This window comes from Phascolarctos cinereus, unplaced genomic scaffold (genome assembly GCF_003287225.1).
Source record: "Phascolarctos cinereus isolate Bilbo 61053 unplaced genomic scaffold, phaCin_HiC Scaffold_726;HRSCAF=1367, whole genome shotgun sequence".
Lineage (NCBI taxonomy): Eukaryota > Metazoa > Chordata > Mammalia > Diprotodontia > Phascolarctidae > Phascolarctos > Phascolarctos cinereus.
The window spans coordinates 116,162,505-116,185,297 of record NW_027556098.1 but is presented as its reverse complement, the minus strand read 5'-3'; the positions used below and the strand labels follow the sequence as shown (position 1 = coordinate 116,185,297).

At 40.2% G+C, this 22,793-nt stretch overlaps 1 protein-coding gene and 1 long non-coding RNA gene across 6 annotated transcripts in view; one reads left to right on the top strand and one right to left on the bottom strand.

Moving 5' to 3' along the window:
- Nucleotides 1-22,793, top strand: part of MYLK (myosin light chain kinase) — a 381,040-nt gene that overhangs the window by 352,461 nt on the left and 5,786 nt on the right. For all 4 annotated transcript variants that reach the window (XM_078146743.1, XM_078146744.1, XM_020985979.2 and 1 more), the window contains exons 28-31: nucleotides 5,061-5,213; nucleotides 7,937-8,060; nucleotides 19,874-20,003; nucleotides 22,399-22,530. In XM_078146743.1, the coding sequence (XP_078002869.1) occupies nucleotides 5,061-5,213; nucleotides 7,937-8,060; nucleotides 19,874-20,003; nucleotides 22,399-22,530 (539 nt within the window). The remainder of the gene's footprint in view (nucleotides 1-5,060; nucleotides 5,214-7,936; nucleotides 8,061-19,873; nucleotides 20,004-22,398; nucleotides 22,531-22,793) is intronic.
- LOC144454520 (uncharacterized) lies at nucleotides 774-5,119 on the bottom strand. Of its 2 annotated transcripts, none has more exons than XR_013482971.1 (3): nucleotides 5,032-5,119; nucleotides 1,432-1,502; nucleotides 774-941 (listed from the first exon to the last, which is right to left on the bottom strand). It is a non-coding gene; the product is annotated as an uncharacterized LOC144454520 (long non-coding RNA). The 2 variants fall into 2 exon arrangements; XR_013482970.1 differs by lacking the exon at nucleotides 5,032-5,119 and adding an exon at nucleotides 4,490-4,565.

The following is a 22,793-nucleotide window of genomic DNA, read 5'->3' as shown; positions in this document are numbered from 1 at the left end:
GAGTAAGTGAGTGGGTTTTGGTTTTCTTTGGGTTTTTTTTTTGGTTGCTTCTGTTGCTTTTTGCAAGGCAGTCCGGGTTAAATGACTTGCCCAGGGTCACTTAGCTAGTAAGTGTCACGTGTCTGAGATCAGATTTGAACTCAGGTCCTCCTAACTCCAGGCCTGATGCTCTATCTACTGTACACCTAGCTGCCCCTTATAGGTGGGATTTAGACCCAAATCTGCCTGACTTTAAGCCCAGTCCTCTATCTGCCACAGTAGACGGCATGGATAGAATTTATGCAAAAACTTTAGCCACTAATATGGAAATATGTTTTGTATAGTTTCACATGCATAATTGATATCAAATTGCTTGCCTTCTCAAGGAAGTGGGAGGGCAGGAAGGAAGGAAAGAATTTGGAACTCAAATTTTTTAAAAATTTTAAAATTAAAATATTTATATGTGATTGGGAAACATTTAATTTATATATATATATATATATATATATATATATATAATATATATATATATATTTAAAAAACCTTAGTCCCTTTAGGTGTAGTATCTACACAAAGAGCTGCCTTCTCATCTAATAGCAATGTTGTTATTTTAAAAAAACAAAATGACATTCAGATACTTTGAAATCCACACGTTTTATGAAACATGACAATATGCATGGGCAGAAGCCAGTTTCTGCAGTTGCATGAGGCCTCTCTTATGTTGCCAACACTCTGATAGAGACTGCCCTTTATCACAGAGCAGCTGCAATTTAAAAATAGTCAACAAGGGCTGGTTTCTTTGTTTTTTTTTTCTCCCATCAGAGTTCATTATCCCAACAAGCCTGAGTGAGACTCGCTGCATGAGTCCATCAGCTGGTTCTGGTCGCCCCCTGGTGGTGCTTTCCTACTTTGGCTCTCAGCTGGAAAATACAAATTGGGCTTGGCTCTGCTGTTGGGGGATTCTAAAGGAAAACAGACATATACAGCGAATTTTTCAAGCTATCATCCTGTATCTCTCCTACCAGGCTCAAACTTAGACAACGTCTCTAAATGTAAAAAAAAAAAAAACCTCTCCATAAGATTCCCTTTACAAACAAACTCCCCTGACATACATAAATTAGGATTCAATTCACAATAAGTTGCATTTTCCCTTTTCAGGGATTTTTTGGGGGGCTAGGCAGTGGGGTTAAGTGACTTGCCCAGGGTCACACAGATAGTAAGTGCTATGTGTCTGAGGTCGGATTTGAACTCAGGTCCTCCTGAATCCAAGGCTGGTGCTTTATCAACTGCACCACCTAGCTGCCCCCCAACCCTGGGATATTTTCTATGGTTAAAAGTTAGGTATAACTGTAGGGAAATATTTACCCCAAAGAGTAAGGCCAATGATAGAAACTAATTCAAGAAGGATTTGAATTATGAACTATGATGATAAATACATAATGAGAGATTTACATGTAGGTAGGTGACTTTGGCTTTTCCTGGTTTCTCAATGGGGGAATAGGTGGGAGAGAATGGACACAGACCTGAAAATAAAATAAAATTGAATTAAAAGAGAAGTAAGTGTAGTTAAGGATATTTGAATTCACATTGAACAAGTATTATACTTTCTTACGATCTATCCCCCTAATGCTCTGACAGGATATAGAGCTTACTGTATTGCTCTGAACTTGCACATGAACTTTTACATTCCTTTGTTTGAAAAGTTATAATCACTTCTTAGTAACGAATGAAAGCAGTTATGCATATTATCCAGAAGTCATTTGTATTTGGCTTTGGATGGCATTATGTGATTATTTTTCAGATCACCTTCCTAATTACATTTGGCTCAGGTGATGAGTCTGCATTCTCTAAGCACATGGATGGATGATGCAAGAGAAGGTGTCTCAAAAGTGTTGCAGCTGTGTGGCAGAAGCAAGTAAATCTGGAATTAAACAGTGGAGATATGAAAAAGTTACGTGTGGATAGCTAGTCTTAAAAGCTGAGCTTCTCAGGGTATTTTCACGGATTAATCTGGTTTCATACCATGTTTGGAAGACAAGGATTATCTTCCTTCTTTTATATGATCTGGATAATAGCAAGTTGACTGTAATTCAATTCAGCTTAATTCAAAAAGAATTTGTTAAGTGACTATTCTGTGCCAGTCTTTGTGCCAGGCATTAGGGTCACAGAGACAAAATGAAACAATCTCTGCTCTCTGCACATGTAAATCAATGCAAAATATACACATAGTAATTTCTGGAAAGAGATTACATATCTTACATGGAAGGCAGTTTGTTAACAATAAAACCAAGTATGTACAGTATAGTGATTCCTTAGCTTTGTATTGTTTTCCAGAATGGTAGATTCAGTTCACTGCTCCACCCATGGCATATTTATGTCCTGTCCTTCTGCAGGCTCCACAATTGTACTTTTCTGTTATAGTCAACTTTGCCAATATGGCAGGCATGAGGTGGAACTTTGCAGTTGTTTGAATTTGCCATTCTATTATTAGTGATTTGGAACATTTCTTCATATGCTTGCTGATATCTCACCTTTCCTCATTTGTTCCTATGCTTTAACTACATATCTCTTGGGGGAATAGCTCTTATTCTTGTGTATTTATATCAATTCCCCATAGATCCTGGATATTAGACAGACCATTGTGTTTTCCCCCCTAGCCAACAGGGTTAAGTGACTTGCCCAGGGTCACACAGCTAGTAAATGTCAAGTATCTGAGGCCAGATTTGAAGTCAGGTCCTCCTGACTCCAGGGCTAATGCTCTATCCACTGCCCCACCTAGCTGCCCCATTGACAGACCATTGTTACAGAAATATTATAGGAAGATTTGTTTCCTAATTATCTGTATCCCTTCAAATTCCAACTGCATTGGTTTTGCTTGTTCAAAAGCATTTCAGTTTTATATAATTCTTTGTACATTCAAATGTTCACATTTGTTGATGATTGTTAAGTTCATAATAAAATAGAAAAAAACATAAAAGACCAATAGAACAAGAATTCCAAAAGGCAAAATGGAATGGTAGAACAGAGTAGGATAGAGAATGAGAGAATAAATTTAATTTCTAGTATTTTTGCTTCACAGAAATGCTTTTAAGGATAAAGTGTGTGTGTGTGTGTGTACACACACACACACACACACACACACACACACACACATACATACATGCACACACATATAGATATATATTTCTACATATATTCTAGGAGCAAAACATTTCACAGAAATGGAGGCATGATCATACTAGGCCATTTTGAGGCCTTTTCCCATTAAGGGTCACTGAGGTTCTAGCTGTAAGTTACCCTGGCTCTTTGCTACCTTTCCAGTATTGCTTCACTTTAGTACTCTCCATGTACTCTTTGTAACAAAGAAAATCAGTTGAGCAGAGCCAACCGTGAAAGCGACCGCATCAGTTAAAGGATGAAGGGTTCTGTGCCTGGGAGGTTTTCCAGTCACTGATGCACATCATCCATTTTTGTCTCTGATTAGGGTGTGTGTATGTGTGTGATGTTTTTATGCCTTCAAAACTATGTCCCTTTATTCTCCTTTCCCCTGATAAGTGACTATGGTAATGGAAGCCCAACTGGTGCTATTTACCCATTGCTTGTCCCCTTCAGGTATCACTTGTGACTTGTGAGCTCTGGGACAGTTTTGGAGGACTCCATCTCTGTCTTATTTTCATCTGTCAGCCTGTTTTGAAGCCTTCTCCTGTGAGCATTAGCTGTGCTGACATATCATATTTATTGGTCTGGGGTGGAAGACAGTTGGAATCCTCCGTTAACATTTATTGGGTTCCTATCGGGGCTGTGCTGGTAAATGTTGAGTAATCAGCCCTCGGAAAGGGAAAGGGGATGTACATATGACATACTTTTGAGTTTAATCTGCATTGTTAACATTTTTTCCATTACTTTCTTAAGCCTAGGGAACAACAAAACAATAAATCAAGCCCTTATTTGTAGCAATTGCTCATTTCTGAAGTGTAAAATTCTCACATTGAAGATTTCATAATTGGCTCCCACAATCTAGTCTGAGCCGTCTCCAGCACATCCCTCGTTCCTACTGGGTTACAGAACATACAATAAAAGAGCATACCACCCCCAGCCCCACTTCAGCCTGCTTCTTTTGTACAATGAAGCTTTCTGTAACATGGCATTGCAGCCATAAGAGTATCATCTGTGCGTGACTCCTGGCACCCTCCACCCTTTCCTCATCTTCCACCATACTGTTCTAGCAAATACCTTTAAGCTAGACTGTGACACATGATCTCCTCCCCACCCCTGCCCATGCCAGTCATTCTGGGCCTGAGGTGGTCACAATGTCTATTCCTTTATCTTACTCCCATCCCAATCCTTTCCTTACTCCCTATCTCCCCTTTGCCTAGATCATGGCAGTTGAATTCTGTGAATCTTCACACAGTATGGGATCTCCTCCCTGAGGAACTCTTGGACTATGAAATGCCTATACCTCATTAGGTAGGGTTTAGACCATACTACTCCTTTCTGTCCTTGTCCTTACCTTTACTCCCAATGTAGGTTGTTTTCTGTAAAAATAGATGAAGATTTGTGACCAGAGCCTGGGAAAGATTAGGCCTATATGAAAAGGAGGACCAGAGCCATTATGGAAGGAAAATTCTCTTTGTTTCAACTTCACTTTTTTTAAGCAACCAACTTAATGGAACAAAATATTTCATTTCTATCAATCAATCAATCAAGTATTTATCAAATGCCTACCATGGCTTGGGCACTATACTACATGCTGGGGATACAAGTACAAAGACTGAAACAATCCTTATTCATGATGAACATCTTCCTTTTCAGCAAAGGAAAAAGGTGTTTAGTGGGAGAGTGAAAACACCTTGATAATGTCTGAAATCTCACTACCTTATTTATGTAACTAGAGCTGTTCAGTGTAACTTGGGTAAGCCTGGATCAGCCACCTTTTATGTTCCAATCATAATTCACTCTCACCTCCTGCCCTTTTTTCAGCCTGTCTGGGGCAGCCCACTGTCCTGGTTATTAAGGGTTCCACCCATACTGGCCCACCTGCTCCCTGCTCACCTGAGCTCTCTCCATCTCCCTCTCTTCAGGGTCAGTGGACTTTCCCCCTTCATGGGTGACAATGACAACGAAACCTTAGCAAACGTTACCTCCGCCACCTGGGACTTCGACGATGAAGCATTTGATGAAATTTCTGACGATGCCAAGGACTTTATCAGCAACTTACTGAAAAAGGACATGAAGTAATGCCATTGAGATTTAAATGGTTTTTGCTTTCTTTCACTTTTGGGGGAGGGGGAAGATTTGGGATAGAAAAGGGAGGAGTTTCCCCCTTACTGCTCTACTATTGCCTTTGCCCTCCCCTATGGCTCACACTGTTGGAGAGTGTTATAGAAACAGAAAAGGTGGGCTGTTAGTGTGGATGAGAGGACCCAGATTATGTGTCTATAAGTGGAGGTAAAGGGATGAGGAAGACATTTTCCATGAATCAGTGAGTTTCACCCTCGTATACAGTATCAGGTAGGCAATATTGAATAGTACAGTCTAGACATACAAGAGAATCGAAGCAATTAGAGGTTCTTAACCTGGTTTGAGTCCTGGACCCCTTGAGCAGTCTAGGGAAGCCTGTGAGCCCCTTCTCAGAATAATGCTGTTGAATGCATAAAATAAGATATGTAGGATTACAAAGGAAACCAATTAAATGGAAATATGGCTATCAAAATGTATTTTTAAAAAATTGATGAACCCCAGGCTTTCAATCCCTGAAATAGCTACATAGTGAATAGCTCTGTGTGAAATGGAACAAGCCTTGGACTTGGAATCAATCAGAAGATGTAAGTTTGAGTTTCAGTTCTCCTACTAACTTGTTGTATGACTGTCGGCAGTCTTTGAGGCTCTCTGAGCCTCTATTTCCTCATCTGTAAAAATGAAACTATTACTACTTATTCCATTTACCTGACAGGGTTGTTGTGACAAAAGTGCTTTGTGAACTACAAACCAGAAAACAAGATAACACAGTGAAGAGAGTGTTGGACTTGTAGTTAGGAAGATTTGAGTTCAAATCTAGCCACAGACTGTGACCCTGGGCAAGTCACTTAATCTCTGTCTGTCTTAGTTTCATCTGTAAAATGGGGGTATCTCCCACGGTTGTTGTGACTGTCAAATGAGATCATATTTATAAAATGCTTTGCAAACTTTAAAGAGCTCTATAGGGGCAGCTAGGAATCAGGAGAACCTGAGTTCAAATTTGGCCTCAGACACTTACTAGCTGTGTGGCTATGGGCAAGCCACTTAAGCCCAACTGAAGAAAGAAAGAGCTGTATAAATGCTAGCTAATAAACCAAAGGACAAGGTATTACATAAATATGAGCTCTTATTATAACAGCAGTTAAATGTTATGGAATTGGAGGTGTGGTTGTAAGCTCCTTGTGGCTAGAATTTGTTTCATTTTTTGGACTTATATCTCCAGAGCTAAACACAGTGCCTGGCACACAGTAGGAGCTTACAAAATTCTTGTTGATTGATGAGAACAGAATTGATTCCTCCATTCAATTAAAAAGACACTATATTATGATCACAGTGTCTCTACTAATGCATACAAGGCATTGCAAAGATAGAGATGGTGAAATCTCCACTCTTAAGGAATTTAAAATCTAAGGTGGACATGACTAATATGGTAATATGTTTTACACGATTGAAGATGTATAACCTATAACAAATTGCTTGCTGTCTTGGGGGGGAGAGAGAGAAAAATTGGGACTCAAAATTTTTTTAAATGTTAAATTGTCTTTGCTTGTAACTGGGGGTAAATAAAATATTATTTTTTAAAAAAGAAAAAATTCACTGTGGGAAAAGGGCACATACACAAATACCTAAGGTACAAGCAAGTATTATAAAAAATTGGAAGTAGTTTAGTATTTTCTCATATTCTAAATTCACATGTGGTACAAAGAGCGATACTATTAACTAAAATATTTGATTAGCGAAAGGGTCTCATTTCTCAACCTTTCTGATAACAGAAGCTTAATGGTATTCACATGTATAGTCCCATGTTGCTCTGTGATTTAACAGTCTTTAGCTACACGTATTACTGTTGCTTTTCTTAGAGAGGGAAACAGAGCAGGAAGGCAGAGGTTTCTAGTGCTGCCCATTCCTTCTTGACAGCTTGTCCTAGAAGAATTCCCAGATGGGCTTCATTCAGGTAGTCCCAGATGTGATTGTAACACTGCATAATTACTCAGAAGTTGAGCAGTCAAGGTTAGTTTTCTGTTCAAACTAAGAACAGAATTTAAGGGTCTTTCTTTAGTAATAATAATAATACTAACTATTATTAATTATTATGGTATTATAAATTATAAAAACTATTATAAATAGTAAAGAATAAATAAATAATATATGATAAATAATAAATTTGCTTTTATATGGTACCTTAAGGATTGCAGAATGCTTTAAAAAATTGTTTCATTTAATCCTCTCAACAACCCTGGGAGGTAAGTGCTATTATTACCCCCATTTTACAGATGAGGAAATCGAGACAGACACTGATTAAGTAAGCTGCCCAAGGTCACACAGGTAGTGTCTAAGGTTGACCTTGACTCTTCTTAAGCCCTCCAGCCACTGTACTGCCTAGCTTTGGTCATGTATTCTTGTTCCCACATGTATTTTTCTCTTGCCAACTAAGCTGAAATAAATAGATTAAGTCAACTGAAATGGAGATAGAAGGGTACAATCAAAGAAATCCTGTTGCTGTGTCTAAGAAATCCAGCCTGGTTCAGTGGGAAGAACACAGTACTGAGAGTTAGAAAACCTGGGTTCTATGTATAACTTTCTGGTTGACTTGCTTGGTGACAACTGTTGACCTGAGTCTCTCTCTTTTCCTCATCAATCATCTGAGGAGGCTGGACTAGACCATCTCCAATGTCCCTTCTAGCTCTAACATTCTGATTCTCTGATCTATCTGTGAAAGGAACCGCCTGGACTGCACCCAGTGCCTGCAACATCCGTGGCTAATAAAAGACACCAAAAATATGGAAGCCAAGAAGCTATCCAAAGATCGGATGAAGAAGTACATGGCCAGAAGAAAATGGCAGGTAACGTAGAAATCATTGTGAACAGCTTGTGGCCATGGGTCACTGTGACACGGGATGGTCATGCTTCCCAGCTCTCTTAGTGGTTCCTGTATTTCCAGGAAAGCCTTAAGTGTCAGAAATGCTCTGTAGGGTCAGATAGCTCTTTGGACAGATAGCTGTCAGCGCTAAGTTTTCTCATCTATAAAATGAAGGGTTTGGACTAAATGACCTCTGAGGTTCCTTCCAGCCCCATGATGTAAATGAGGCCAGACCAATGGGCTTAATTCCCTTATGAGTCAACTAACTCTCTGTTCCATGGTAGCAATATTCCAAACCATGGGCCCTTCCTTCACCAGATTTTTGTTGTTTGGTTGTTTCAGTTGTTTCTGACTCTTCCTGACCCCATTTGGGGTTTTCTTAGCAAAGATACTGGAGTGGTTTGCCATTTCCTTCTCCAGCTCATTTTACAGATGAGGAAACTGAGGCAAACAGGGTTAAGTGACTCGCCCAGGGACGTACAGCTACTAAATGTCTGAGGCTGGATTTGAACTCAGAAAGATAAGACTACCTCACTCTAGGCCTAGTACTATTATCCACTGCACCAACATCATTATTTTAACTCATGAGAAAAGGTGCCAAGTAGACAGACAGGTGATGTGATTTATATGTTCAAATTCAGATAGTTAATGAGTGGCAGAATGAGAACTAGAATCCCTAATCTCTTTATTCCACACCCATTCTTTGTTCTTTTATATTGACTCATGATTTCTGCTTTTCGGAAACTTCCAGTCTAATACAGAGAGAGATTGGAGAGGGAGGAGAAACAGATTTCCCTTGCTTTGAGGAGCCCCCAGCATAATGGAGGACACATGGTTAATGTAAGGAAGTTAAGTTTATAGTCCTGTGGGCTGGATGTGACACAAAGAATAATGAACATCACGGCTCCATACTGCTCTCCGTAACTATATTTGGGAGTGTTGAGGGGGATAGAGGCTGGAATGAACAGTGATTCCAGAGTATGTGGATTAATGGAGAGAATAGGAAAGTGCCACCCAGGTGGGGGAAATGAGGACTCAAAAGCAAAAATAATTTCCTGCTCACCTGGTTTGCTTGACTGGGTGCTTGAACTGGGGAATAGTGAGAACTTTTAAAATGATACAAGGGAGAGGGAAAAAGAGACGACAGACTTCATGGTGATTTTCTATCAATAATTTGCCATAAGTGCAGGTATGCCATGGGCAGCCAGGTGGCATAGTGGATAGAGTACCGAGCCTGGAGTCAGGAAGACTCTGCTGTGTGACCCTGGACAAGTCACTTAATCCTGTTTGCCTCAGTTTCCTCATCTGTAAAATGAGCTGGGGAAGGAAATGACAAACTACTCCAGTATCTTTGCCAAGAAAACCCCAAATGGGATCATGAAGAGTCAAACAGGACTGAAAAATGACTGAATAACAATAACAATTTGCCATGAAGGGAGGTTATTATAGCAGTAAAGACGTCACTTTTTGGTTGAGAAATTAAATGACTTAAAATGCTAGGGCTATGGCCCAAATGAGCATAGCTTCTTGGAAAAGCATTTAGGGAAGAAGGGAAAGGATAGTAAGGGACTCTTTTTTTCCAGTTTTTTAAGGAATCCCAATGTACATTCACCCCCCATTTGGGATTTCCTTGGCAAACCTGCCAGAATGGTTTGCCATTTCCTTCTCCAGCTCATTTTACAGATGAGAAACTGAGGCAAATAAGTTCATGTCCAGGGTTACACAGCTAGTGTCTGAGGCCGGATTTGAACTCATGAAGATGAGTCTTCCTGACTCTAGGCCCAGCACTCTAGGTCATAACTGAGCTTTAAGAAAGACCACTTTGGCAACTGAATGGAGGATGGATTGGAGTGGGAGAGATGTGAGGCAGGGAGGTCACCTAGAAGGCTATGGCAATAGTCCAAGTGTGAAGTAATGTTGACCCGCACCAGTGTGGCAGCTATGGGAACTGAGAGAAGGGAACACATATGAGAGATACTGTGAAGGTGGAAAGGACAAAGCTTGGCAACAGATTGGATATGTGAGTGAGGAGTCAAGCAAGACATGAGGTAGGAAGAGAATCAGCAGAGAACAATGGCCCAATGACCTAGACAGGAGAGTATTCAGGAGAGGATGATAAATAGTGCCAAAGGCTAAAAGAAAGTCAAAATGGATGAGGATTGAGAAGAGCACATGAGATTGGGTAATCATTCTGCCAGTAAGATTATTTCATTTGCTGGATTGCACATGAGTGAGTGGCTTAACTTGCTGGTATCAGAACCATCTAGAACTGGACCAAGGCCAAGACTATACTTAAACTTGAAAAGGTGGATAAAGAAGAAATAAGAATCTAGAGTAAGGATTACATAGTTTCTGTAGAAGACCAGGGAGTGCCATTTACATTCATATGAATGCCATATAGATATAGATATGTGAATGCATAGTTTTCATTCATTTAATCTTTTTAAATGCTCTTATAGTCCTGTACATTCCCTTTCTGGAGTGACTCTATGTACCATGTCATCAGCCAGATTTCCTAACACTGAAAAAGAACTAGCTGTATCTCAGTAGTTTGTTTAAAAATCCATCATTTGAGACCCTACGGTACAGGGTGTCCCTTAGTACCATTTTAAGCTCTCAGAACTTAAAACTGACTGTAGTAGGTGACTTAGCCATGATCACCCGGCTGGTGTTTAAGGATAACTTCTCTTCTACAGACATAAAGTATAATCTTCCCTTACACAACACTGAGAATTTCAACATTTCGGCTTTTATAGCTTAAAACAGCTCTGAGACATGTTGGAAGACCTTGTACTTTTCCATAGAAACTGTGTGCTATAGAAGAACAGTGGACTATAATTTGGAAAACCTGAACTCTAATGCCAGCTCTGCACTGGCCAGCTGGGTGATCATGAGCAAGTCACTTAGCATTTACTGGCCCCAGTTTCTGTGTTAAATAAGGGGGCAGGATCAGATGCTATTAAATCCCTTCCAGGTATTATTTTAGCTCCAGATTCTAATGTTTTAGCCCACAAAAATCCTGTTTTACCCATAATGGAGCTAAAGTAGAGTAATTTTGCTAACAGTATGATTACAGTTATTTTTCATGTTGTTGTTCGGTCACTTCAGTCGTGTCCAACTCTTCATGACCCCATTTGGGGTTTTCTTGGCGAAGGTCCTGGAGTGGTTTGCCATTTCCTTCTCTGGCTCATTTTACAGATGGGGAAACTGAGGCAAACAGGATTTAGTGACTTGCCCAGGGTCATACAGCCACTAAGTATCTGAGGCTAAATTTAAATTTAGGTTAAACTCTTCCTGACTCCAGGGCCAGCACTCTATCCACTCTTCCATCTAGCTGCCCCATGATTTCTGTTATACCTAACCAACATTGATAACCTTTTTTCTATGGGGAGAATGTATTCTGAGTTCCATCTCAGCACACCAGGAGCACATATACCACCACCCTCTCCTCTGTGAGACACCTTCAGAGGATCCAATGAAGAGACAAAAAACACAGAGAGGAGACATGTTTCAGGCCACCAGTAATTTGGTACTTCTCTGCATTTCGTAAGGGAACATAACACTTTATATCTGTAGAAGAGAGGTATCCTTAAATAGAAATAAAGCATCTCACTTGTCCTGCTTTGTTGTAATAAAAAAAAATGGCTTAGGAGAATCACAAATTCAGTACAAGTCAAGGAGGACGTAGTGTTATTTTACTCTGCCTTGTCAGAACACAACTGAAGTTTTATATTCAGTTGGGGGGCATTTCTTTTTAACACAGATTTTCATATTTTAATTTAAATACTTAACATGATTAAAATTATTAAAAGTATTTAAATTTAATTTAAGTATTGAAAACAAAGAAAACATATTCTTTTTATAAAAGGATAGTTGTCTAGAAGGGGAAAAGAGAAACATACAGGGAGGAATGTAGGTGATGTAAAAACAAAAGTTCAATAAAAATCTTTCTAATTTTTTTAAAAAGAAATACTTTTAGTTAGAAATAGTATGAGAGTCCTGGGAGCAGATTCTCCTAGGACTCTAAAACTCACCTTTGACTTCAAGCTTTATAGAGCTTGCTAGCTTCTGAGGCCTCTCTATTACAGTCTATGATTTTGTGAGGTTTCTTCATCTCACCAGGAAAAAGGAAGATAATATGGAAGTGAATGGACAAAGCAAAGAGTGGGAATTAGAGGCCTGGTTGGAAACCTAGATTCTGTTCCTTAGAAATTACCAGGACATAAGCATTATTGAACAAAGATTATTAAAAAAAAAAAGGCACCATATGGCATTTTCTTCTCTTTGATGACAGAACACTTAGATCCTCTATGGCCTGAACTGGGCCTACCTGCCATGGGAATATGTTATCCTCTTCTCAAAGGAAGCTGTAGGCATGAAGATTTTAGACCTAAGCAGCTATTGAGGTATACAAGGGAAATGCTTTTTGACTGCTTGGTCTCAAGGATTCTGTCTGTCAAGTTATTGTGCCTTATCGTCAGTGGTGAGAGAGTTTCTATGGATACACTCCAGAGTCAAGGAGTCAGTTCTTGGCTGGGAGGCAAAGGTCCGACCTGCACTACAGGTTAAAAGCAACAAAAAGCTTTTGCGACATGTCCCCAAAAAGGAATTGGGATCAATTGGGAATTTTTGCTTGTTTCAAAAAATGTAAAACGTTCTTGGTCAGTAAAAAAATGAAATTAATGTTTAATTCCAAGAAACAGAAAAGAAATAAGCGGGGGAACAGGGAATAAAGATCAGGGGGAAAATTTTTGATGAACTTTTAAGTTTAAGCCAGAGGAATGACCCTCTTCTCATTTTGCAAAACCAAATAGACAATAACTGAGTTCTAATGTAAGCCATGTAAAAAACATTCTGGTCGTCAAGCATTTATTATATTTCTCCCTCTTGGAGGAGTAACAGATGATAAGCTGAGTGATGAATATCTTCATTTAATGCAGATTTTCCCTCCAAGTATAGCATCTTTAATTATTAATGCATAATAATGTTTTTATTTGAAACAATATCACTTTTTTCCAGTCTTGTATTTTTGTCATACGTCTAATGAGTGCTTGCATACCATATATTTCATTAAAAATTTAAATGAAGAAACAAAGACAGAGAGAAACTTAAAGTACTGCTCTATCTAGTTTTGTAAATAAGAAGATAAACTCCAGGAGGTTAATCACTTCTTACACAATCAGAATTAGGGTCAAAGGTGAAAGCTCCAGGCTCAGACTTCCCAATTTCCCATTTACATGTGTAAGTTGTTTATAAATTGGGGATTTCCTGTGATAAAAGACAGAAGCCAGGCTAGGGTTCCCTGTGAAAGTGATAAATACATGTGGGGAATGATTCTAAGGTAGTAAAGAGGCCTCAATTTAAGACCATTCGCCAAGAGCTTCCTCTTTTCCCCTCCTGTCACCCAGATGCCTTCTGCCATGATTCTTCCTTCACGCCTGTGTCATGTAATGGCCTTTCTCCTTGCCAAGTCATGCCCCTGGACATACACAATTTACCCCATTTCATCTCCACTTCTTCAGCACGTTGCCTCCTCTATCATCTGTCTTCTCTCATTGTCTTCAATCATTCCCTGTCTGTTTGCTGCTTCCCTACTGCCAGCAAACATGCCCATGCCTCCCTATGTTCAAAAAGCCCTCATTTGATCCATCCATCTCTGCTAAGTATTGTCTCCTATCTTTCCTCCTTTTTTTTTTTTGCTTATTGGTGAGGCATTCAGGGTTAAGTGACTTGACCAAGATCACACAACTACTAAGTGTCAATTGTCTGAGGCTGGATTTGAACTCAGGTCCTCGTGACTCCAAGGCCCAAGCTCTATCTGCTGTGCCACCTAGCTGCTCCTACAATAGCAGCCACAATCTGCATGGTGATCAGGAAGTCTGACTTTTTTTTTTTGTGAGGCAATTGGGGTTAAGTGACTTGCCCAGAGTCACACAGCTAGTATCTCTCCTCCTTTTATGCCCAAACTCTTTGAGAAGGCAGTCTACAATCGGTGCCTCTACTTCCTTTTGTCTCTCACTCTCTTCTTAACTCTCAATGTTCTGGCTTCCTTCCATTCATCATTCAATTGAAACTGCTTTCTAGTCATCTTTTCATTATCAAATCCAATGGCACTTTCTTAATCTTCGTCTTTCTTGACCTCTCTTCAGCCATTAACACTGTTGCTATCCTCTTTGATACTCTCTTCTCCCTAGGTTTTCATGACACACCTCTCTCCTGGTTCTCCTCCTATATAGCTGACTGTTCCTTCTCAGTCTCCTTTGCTGGATCTTCATCCAGGTCACATCCACTAACCAAGGGTGTCCCACAGGACTCTGTCCTGGCTCTGTTTCTATTCTCCCTCTATACTATTTCACTTGGTGATCTCATCAGCACTGATGGATTCAGTTATCATCTCTATGCTGATGATTCTCAAATCTCCTTATCCAGCCCTAACCTCTCTGCTGACCTCCAGTCACACATCTTCAACTACCTGTTGGACACCTCAAAGTGGATGTCCCATAAACATGTTAAACTCAACATGTACAAAGTTGAACTTGTTATCTTTTCCCCACCCTAACCTAATTTTGCTGTTCTCTCTAGGGTACCACAGCCCTCCTAGTCACCCAGACTTGCCACCTAGGTATAATCCTTGACTCCTCACTCTTATCCCTATATACAATTTGTTGTAAGACCTGTCAATTTTACCTTCATAACATCTTCTGTCCTCTGACATTCCCATTGCCCTCATCACCTTGAGCCTGAACCATTGGAATAGCCACCTGCCACAAATCTGTCCCCGCTCCTGTCTATCCTCCACTCTGTCATCAAAGTGATTTTAGTGACATGCAGATTTTACCATGTCACCTCCACACACACACACACGCTCAACAACTCCCATGACTCCTTATCATCTCCAAGATCAAATCTAAAACCCTCTGCTTGGCATCCAAAGCCCTTCATAACCTGCTCTCCCTCCTCCTACCTTATTGGTCTTCTCACACCTTACACTCCCACTTTTATGTACTCTGCAATCCAGTGACAGTGGCCTCCTTCCTTTTCTTTGCTCAAGACATTCCATCTTCTGACTCTGGGCATTTGCACTGGTTGTTTTCCATGCCTGGAACTTCTCTTCCTCCTCATCTCTACCTTCTGGCTTCCCTGGCTTCCTTCAAGTCCCAGCTAAATCCTCCTTTGATTCCCCCTTAATTCTAGTGCCTTCCCTCTCTTGATTATCTTCAGTTTATCCTGTATATAGCTTCTTTGCACATAGTTGTTTGCATGTTGTCTTTCCCATTACAGGGAGAGGGTGTGAGGGGAGGAGGAAACCAGGAGACAAAAGCAGGCCCAGATGAAGTACGCTCTCGTGCAAAGAAAGAACCAGTGAGATTTCAGTATCTTCCTGTTGGTGACCTTTGAAAGTCGTGGAGAATAGGAGATGTACTGTGGGAGTAAAGAAAGGCAGATGTCACCCAGCAATAGCACTTCTAGGGCTGTATCCCAAAGAGATCATACAAATGGGAAAAGGATCTACATGTACAGAAATATTTATAGCAGCTCTTTTTGTGGTAGCAAAGAGTTGGAAATTGAGGGGATGCCCATCAATTGGGGAATGGCTGAACAAGTTGTGGTATATGAATGTAATGGAATACTATTGTGCTATAAGAAATGATGAGCAGATAGACTTCAGAGAAATCTGGAAAGACTTGTATGGTCTGATGCTGAGTGAAGTGAGCAGAACCAGGAGAACATTGTACACAGTAATAGCCACACTGTGCGATGACTAATATTGATAGGCTTAACCCTTCTCAGCAATACAAGGGTCTAAGACATCTCCAAAGGCCTCATGATAGAAAATGCTATCCACATCCAAAGAAAGAACTATGGAGTTTGGATGCAAATTGAAGCATACTATTTGCTTTTTTTTTCCTTCTGTTGTGTTTTGTTTCCTCTTTCTGGTGGTTCCTCCTATTGGTTCTAATTCTTACTTACAACATCACTAATGTGAAAATATGTTTAATAGGAATGTATGTATGTAGCCTCTATCAGATTGCACGCCATCTTGGGGAGGGAGGGGGAGAAAAATTTAAAACTCAAAAGCTTATGGAAGTGATTGTTAATAAATCAAAATAAATTAATAAAAAAAGAAAGGCAGATGTCCTGGTTTTCCAAAAAAGGAAGGGGATAAAGTCTGCAAGCTATAGGTAATGAAGACCTCCAGTGCCCAGAATTAAGTAAGTGCAATGGGTAGGTGTTACAAAGAGACAACCAGACAACAGAGTTAACCAGAAGAGGAATGAGCTGCCAGAAGAGTAGATGGTAGCTTCCTCTTCATTGGAGGTCTTCAAGCTGAAGCTGGATGACCATATACCTTAGGAAAGGAATAAAGAGGATTTCAGGTATTGTTTGAACTAAATGATCTCTGATAGCCCTTTGACCTCTAAAATTCTGTGATTTTAAACTCTTTTTACTGTTGGTGAGATTGAACCTTGTGAAGCATATGCCATGTAGGCCTGGCATTAATAACGATGGCATATAAGTGGCTGGCTGGGTAGCTTTATGCAGGGATGAGTAGTAGGTAGATGTAGTTAAATACCTGGCATCCAGGTTTCAAATCTCAGAGCTGTGTTTCACTCTTCCTTTTCTCTTGTTCCCATATCCAGTCATCAAATCCTGTCTGTTCTTCCTTCACAGTGTCTCTCCCATCTCTTCCTTCCCTTCTTTTTTTCTCCTTTTTTAATGATACTCCATAGATACAAACATTTCAGTGAGTGTAAAATGGGCTAGTATATGAAATTGTGAGCTTCTGTTAAGTAGCTTTACTTTTAAAGTACAAATAATCACCCAAAAGAGTGTCTGATGGTGCAATGGATAGCGCCTCTGGCCTGAAGTCAGGAAGACTCATCGTCCTGAGTTCAACTCTGGCCTCAGACATTTACTAGCTATGTGACCCTGGGCAAGTCACTTCACCCTGTTTGCCTTAGTTTCCTCATCTATAAAAGGAGCTAGAGAAGGAAATAGCAAACCACTCCAGTATCTTTGCCAAGAAAACCCAAAATGGGGTCACAGAGAGTCAGACGTGACTGAAACGGCTGAATCACAACAAAAATTACCAAAATGCCTTCTGACTCTGAAATATCATTTCATTAACTTAATTGCTTTTTAGGTTATCTAGCTTTGAATACAGTGAAAAAACTAACCTCATTATTTAAGCCTTGAATCAAGCTATTCTTTGCCCCTGGTCAGTTCTTGTCTGCCAATGTATTGTTGGGCTAGTCCATTTACAAATGGGTTCATTTCTATGTATGGGCTTTAACATATTTACCATATCTCAGGCTCTCAATAAATCAGACAGTCTTTTTAATGATTCCAAATTCAAAATATTCTATTGGATGACATTTCTGTATCATAATGAATATGCCAGAATTGCTCAAGAGAAAATGGGTGTGCAAGGGGAATTCTACAAACATTTATTCAGTGTCTCCTCTGCAACAGAGCACTGTGCCAGGCACTAGGGGTAATACGAAGTTAAGGTAAAATCATGACTTCACTGGGCCTGCAATTTATCTCAGGGGATATGGCTCATATGAAAAATAACTACATGTAAAATAGTATATGAGAGGCACAGACAAAGTGATATCTGCGATCCGAGGAGTGGGAAAAGTAGAAAAGATGAGCACCAGGGAAAACTTAGTATCGTAGAATCATAGATTTAGCACTATAGGTGACCATGTGCATGAATCAGTCCTACGTGGGCATCCGGGCACAGGGATCAAAAGTCCTGAAGTAGGTATGAAGGATGGAAGTTCAGTAGGTGGAAGATTGCACTATGTGGTGGGGAGTGGTATGAAATAAGGCCGAGAAGGTAGAGTGGTCAGTGGAAAGTGAAGGGAGGAGATTCAGGGGCAATTTTAGGTAATTTTGTAAAAAGATATTGATAAAAATTAATTTAAAAAAACATGGAATAGTAGCAGACCATGGAGGCTCTTGATATTATGTGTCACAGTCAGGGCTTCTCCCAAGGTTTCCCTGGTCCTGACCTGTCATTAGTAGGTACTTAACCATTGCATATGGATTGTTCATCTGTTCTCTGGGACCAAAATTGGTCATTGCAGTTAATCTGGGCTTTTAAGGACTATTTTTGTTTACATCATTATAGTTATTGTGTATACTGTTCTCCTGGTTCTATTTCCTTCTCTGGAAATCAGTCTTCCAAGGGTCTAGGATTCTAATTTGAAGCTGGAGATCATGAAAGGAAAATGTTGTATGTTCTTGGCAAATTCTCCACAATAGTACTTTCTGTAAAATTCCAAACTCTGCTTGGACTGACTGTACAGAGAAACTGTGCTTCAGAGTTATGGGACCATGCTTAGCAGGGATTATATATCAAGGCCGATTGCAGCCCCAGGGTGTCGAGGGTGAAGATCAGGGTGTCCAGAAGAACAAATATCTGCTGCTGGTTTGGGGTTTTTTTAAATACCTACATTTGGAAATGTCCTTAGTGAGATTTCACAGCTTATATAGGGACTAGCCAGAAAAAAGAACATCATTGTGCCATAAGATGTAGCACAATATAAATCATAAAGAGAATTAAATATAAAGAACACAAATAATTTAAAAACTAGGGGAAGCTTGTATGAATAGATGCAAAGTAAGCAAAACCAGAACAGTTCACACCAAGAATTCTGAACTCTTTGTGTCATAGACCCCTTTGGCAGTCTGGCAAAACCTATGGACCCCTTCTCACAATATTTTTAAATGATTGAAGAAAATGCTACATTTTTGTTAGAGGTTAAGGGAAAAAAAATTTCCCCATCCAAGTTCCCAGACCTGAAATCATGGGCCCCAGGTTACTGTCTACACACTGACCCCAATAATGTAAAGAATGTCGTTGAATGATATCAGAACTCTCATCAGGGCAGTGAATGCTCTTGACTTCAGAAGATGGACGGTAAAGTCTGACTTTTCTTTTTAGCAAAGAGATGATGGACTGGAGCTGAAAAATGAGGGGTGTATACATTGTCAGATATGGCCAGTGTCTTAGTTGGTTTTGGTAATTAGTGATTCTTGTTTGCTTTAAGGGAGAATTCTGTTGGGGGCAAAGCAGAGAGTGAAGTGGGATGTGTTATGTAAGGGGCTGTAAAGTAAGAAGAAAATAAGTATTAAAATATTCATTGCTGTTTTTAAATCTCTAAAGAACCAGAGAATCTTAAAATTGTATTTGTGGAAAGAACTAAGAGATCATTTTTTATAAAAACTCTCCTTTTCTAGATAAAGAAACTGAGGCCCAAGGGAGTGCCAGATCACAAAGTGATTGCCCAAGAACTTATCTTTTCAAGAATCTTTTCTTTTCAACCAACTCCCTTTACTTCTATAGCAACAGAGCCCTCAACCAATTAAAAACGAATTGCTAGAGCAGCATTTTGAGAGCCAACCCTGTCCAGGTCCAGTTAGCAATAAGTCTTTGTAGCTGTCTATGCTTGCAGTTGCTTTATATAAACTATCCCTTTTATGGGAGTTGAAGCACAGTTTGAAAAGAGTTTTTGTCTCATGTTGACCTTGTTTAGTCACATTAACGCACCAAGTCAGCTCCAGGGCCCCATTCCATTCTCTGAACATCTTCTGACATGCTGATAGTACTGAGCAGCACAGGGCTTGGCTCATTCCTCTGGCAGATCAGCCTGTGGGGCTCTTTTCTCAGGGAGGACAAACGCTCATTGCTCCTCGACTAGACTCTCTTCTCTTCAACCCTCCTGCTGCAGCTGAGCTGAACCAAAGAAAGCTTTTCTGAGCCCAGCCTTGTGTCTATTTTTCCAGAAAACAGGCAATGCTGTGAGAGCAATAGGAAGACTGTCCTCCATGGCAATGATCTCGGGGCTCAGTGGCAGAAAGTCCTCTACGGGGTCACCAACCAGCCCTCTAAATGCAGAAAAGCTAGAAACAGAAGGTAAGGCACTCACCAAAAAGGCACTGTATTCGTTAAGTAGTTGTTGAGGACAGGATGTTCCCGAAGGAGAGGAGGGGATAACATTTTGAATCATCCTTTGCACAATGGTGAAGAAGTAATTTGGAGATGCTACTGGGCTTCCTGACCCTGAGACCAGTACTTAAATAGGAAATTTTTTTTAAAATATGGGTTCAGCCCTCACTTTGATGGCTGGAAACGAGGAACATTATTTGAGAACCATTTGGTCTCATTTTCTTTTGCCATCCTTTTCCCAAGAATTTCTAACAAATGTTTTTTTTGTTGTTGCTCAGAGCATTTTACAAACTTTAAAGGCCTTATTTATTATTATTATTATTCCTATTGTTTTATCAGTCCTAGGATTTCTTTGCTATAGAGAACTCCCAGGGAAGGACCAACAGGTCCTCAAGGCCACATGTTCCCCACCCCTGGACCAACTTCTACCCTGCAGATTCACAATTATGCTGAAGCCCATAGGATTAAAATGCTGCCCAGGGCACTGAGAAATTCGGTAACTTGCCCAGGATCACACAGCCAAGATATGTCAAGGGCAGGATTAAAACCCAGGGCTTCCTGACTTTGTGTCTGGCTCTCTGGCCACTATGACATATTCGTAGTAGTAATAATCAGATCATGCCACTCTTGGGAGGGTGGGGAGGACCGAAAAAAGGACGGAAAGATTGTTTTTCTTCATGTTTTTCGAAGATTGTTTCCATCTTCACGTAAGCTTGGACCCAGTCTGCCTTGTTATCTCTGAGGCACCTCCCATGGCTTAGATGTACCAAGTTGTCTGGTAGCTTTTGCTTTGGAGAGAAACTCATGAGAGGCTCATTTGTGCCTCATAGCAGAAGCAAGAGGATTTTCAGCTAGCCCTGAAATTCACCTTAAACTAATATGACCAGCAGAGTGGGGTCTGCAGATTTAAGGAACTCATTCTGTTTTATTTCCTTCTCCCGACCCTCCAAATAACCCTCCTGTTCCTAGAATTAGCCTGGGAGCAGCGGTGGGCTAAGAGAGATGATAGATTATAAAGCAGTGGTGTCAAACTCAAACAGTAGATTAATTGATTGATCAATGAAGGACATTGCCTTTCTTGATCCTGAAACTATTAAAAAACATATTTTGAACCCATTTTGGCCTACTGAAATGATCCTGTAAATTACAGAACTTGTCTCTGCAGCAATGTACTGACTTAGAAAACCACAGATTAACATTATCTATGTTATATTGATTTTTATTTAAAAAGAAACATTTCCTAATTACATTTTAGTCTGGTTTGAGTTGCGTTTAGGAGTTTTGAGGCTGTGAACTGCCAGGCTATGAGTTTGACATCTTTGGGATTAAAAGCCCTGGACCTGGAATAATCAGCATCATTATTTATATAGCAAAGCACTTTACCTAGGTTATCTCATTTAATCCTTATAACAACCCTATGTATGAGGTAGGTGCTGTTATCTTCCCTATTTTACAAATGAGGAAACTGAGGCTGAGAAGGTTAAGTGCCTTGCCTAGGGTCACAAAGCTAGTGAATATCTGAGGCAGAATTCCAACTCAAATCTTCCCAACTACAAAACCTGTATATATTCTATCGTTGAGTAAGTACAACTTAGCCAGGTTCTAGGCCTGGTTCTGACACCTAGGCAAATCGCTTAATTTCTCTGACTCTGAATTTCCTCATGAAAAATGGAGGTGATAATACTTGTATTAGGTATCTCTTGGGATTGCAATGAGGTTTTGAAATCTTTAAAATGCAGTTATTGATTATTTTTCCCGATCAAACCTTAAATCTATGTCTACAGTGAAGGAAGGGAATGAAAAGTTGTTGAAAAGTTTCAAGTGCAGCTAGGATTTGGTTCTTCTTGCTCAAGAGTCAAAAGGGAGGCTGAACTGCTAGATTAGGACAAAGGGCTATCTATTGAAAATGCCCTAGGAAGATTGTGTAGTTTTCTATTTCCACTGAAACAATATGAAACACAAGTGTCAAGCAGACCACCAGGCCTGATATCCACATCATAACGCCAGCTGTACAAAAAGCATAAAGCAGATGTCTCTCCTTTAAAAAGGGAACTTCTTTTTTAATGCATTGGCATTAACAGTGATGGGGAGGGAGGGGTAAGGCTGTCCTTATCCCTGGTTTGGGCATCTTCCAGGAGCCATTTGGCAGCATGTCCATAGGCCCAGGGGGCAAGCCTGCCAATGACTCAGTTTTCTGTTTGAAGTGTTTTGTTCATTTATAATGGGGAGGGGGAATATTGAAAAAAAAAAACCTGACTGTTAGGGTGGTAGGTTGGCTAAAAGGATGGGGGTGGCTGAGCATCCTCTCGATTTGGAGAAACTTCTCCCCAAAGTTACCTCTGTTGTCCTTTGCTCCCCACAGAAGATGTCTCCCAAGCTTTCCTTGAGGCAGTTGCTGAAGAGAAGCCCCATGTAAAACCTTACTTCACTAAGACCATTCTCGACATAGAGGTTGTGGAGGGGAGTGCTGCTAGATTTGACTGCAAGATAGAAGGTAAGTCGCAAGCAGCTTTCCCTCAGCTACATGTTTATTTCACATTTCCACATCCATTTTGAGAAACAGCAGAACATTCACCATATTCCACTGAGAAAATCATCTCTCTCATCCTCACTATGTGACAGTTGCTGAGGAGAAGTGAAACCCTTCCTGAACCCTGAAGTTTAAAATTAGTGAGTTGGTCAGGAAGCATTTATTAAGTGCCTGCTGTGTACCAGGCACTGTGCCAGGCATCAGTGACACAGAGACCTAAATCGAGG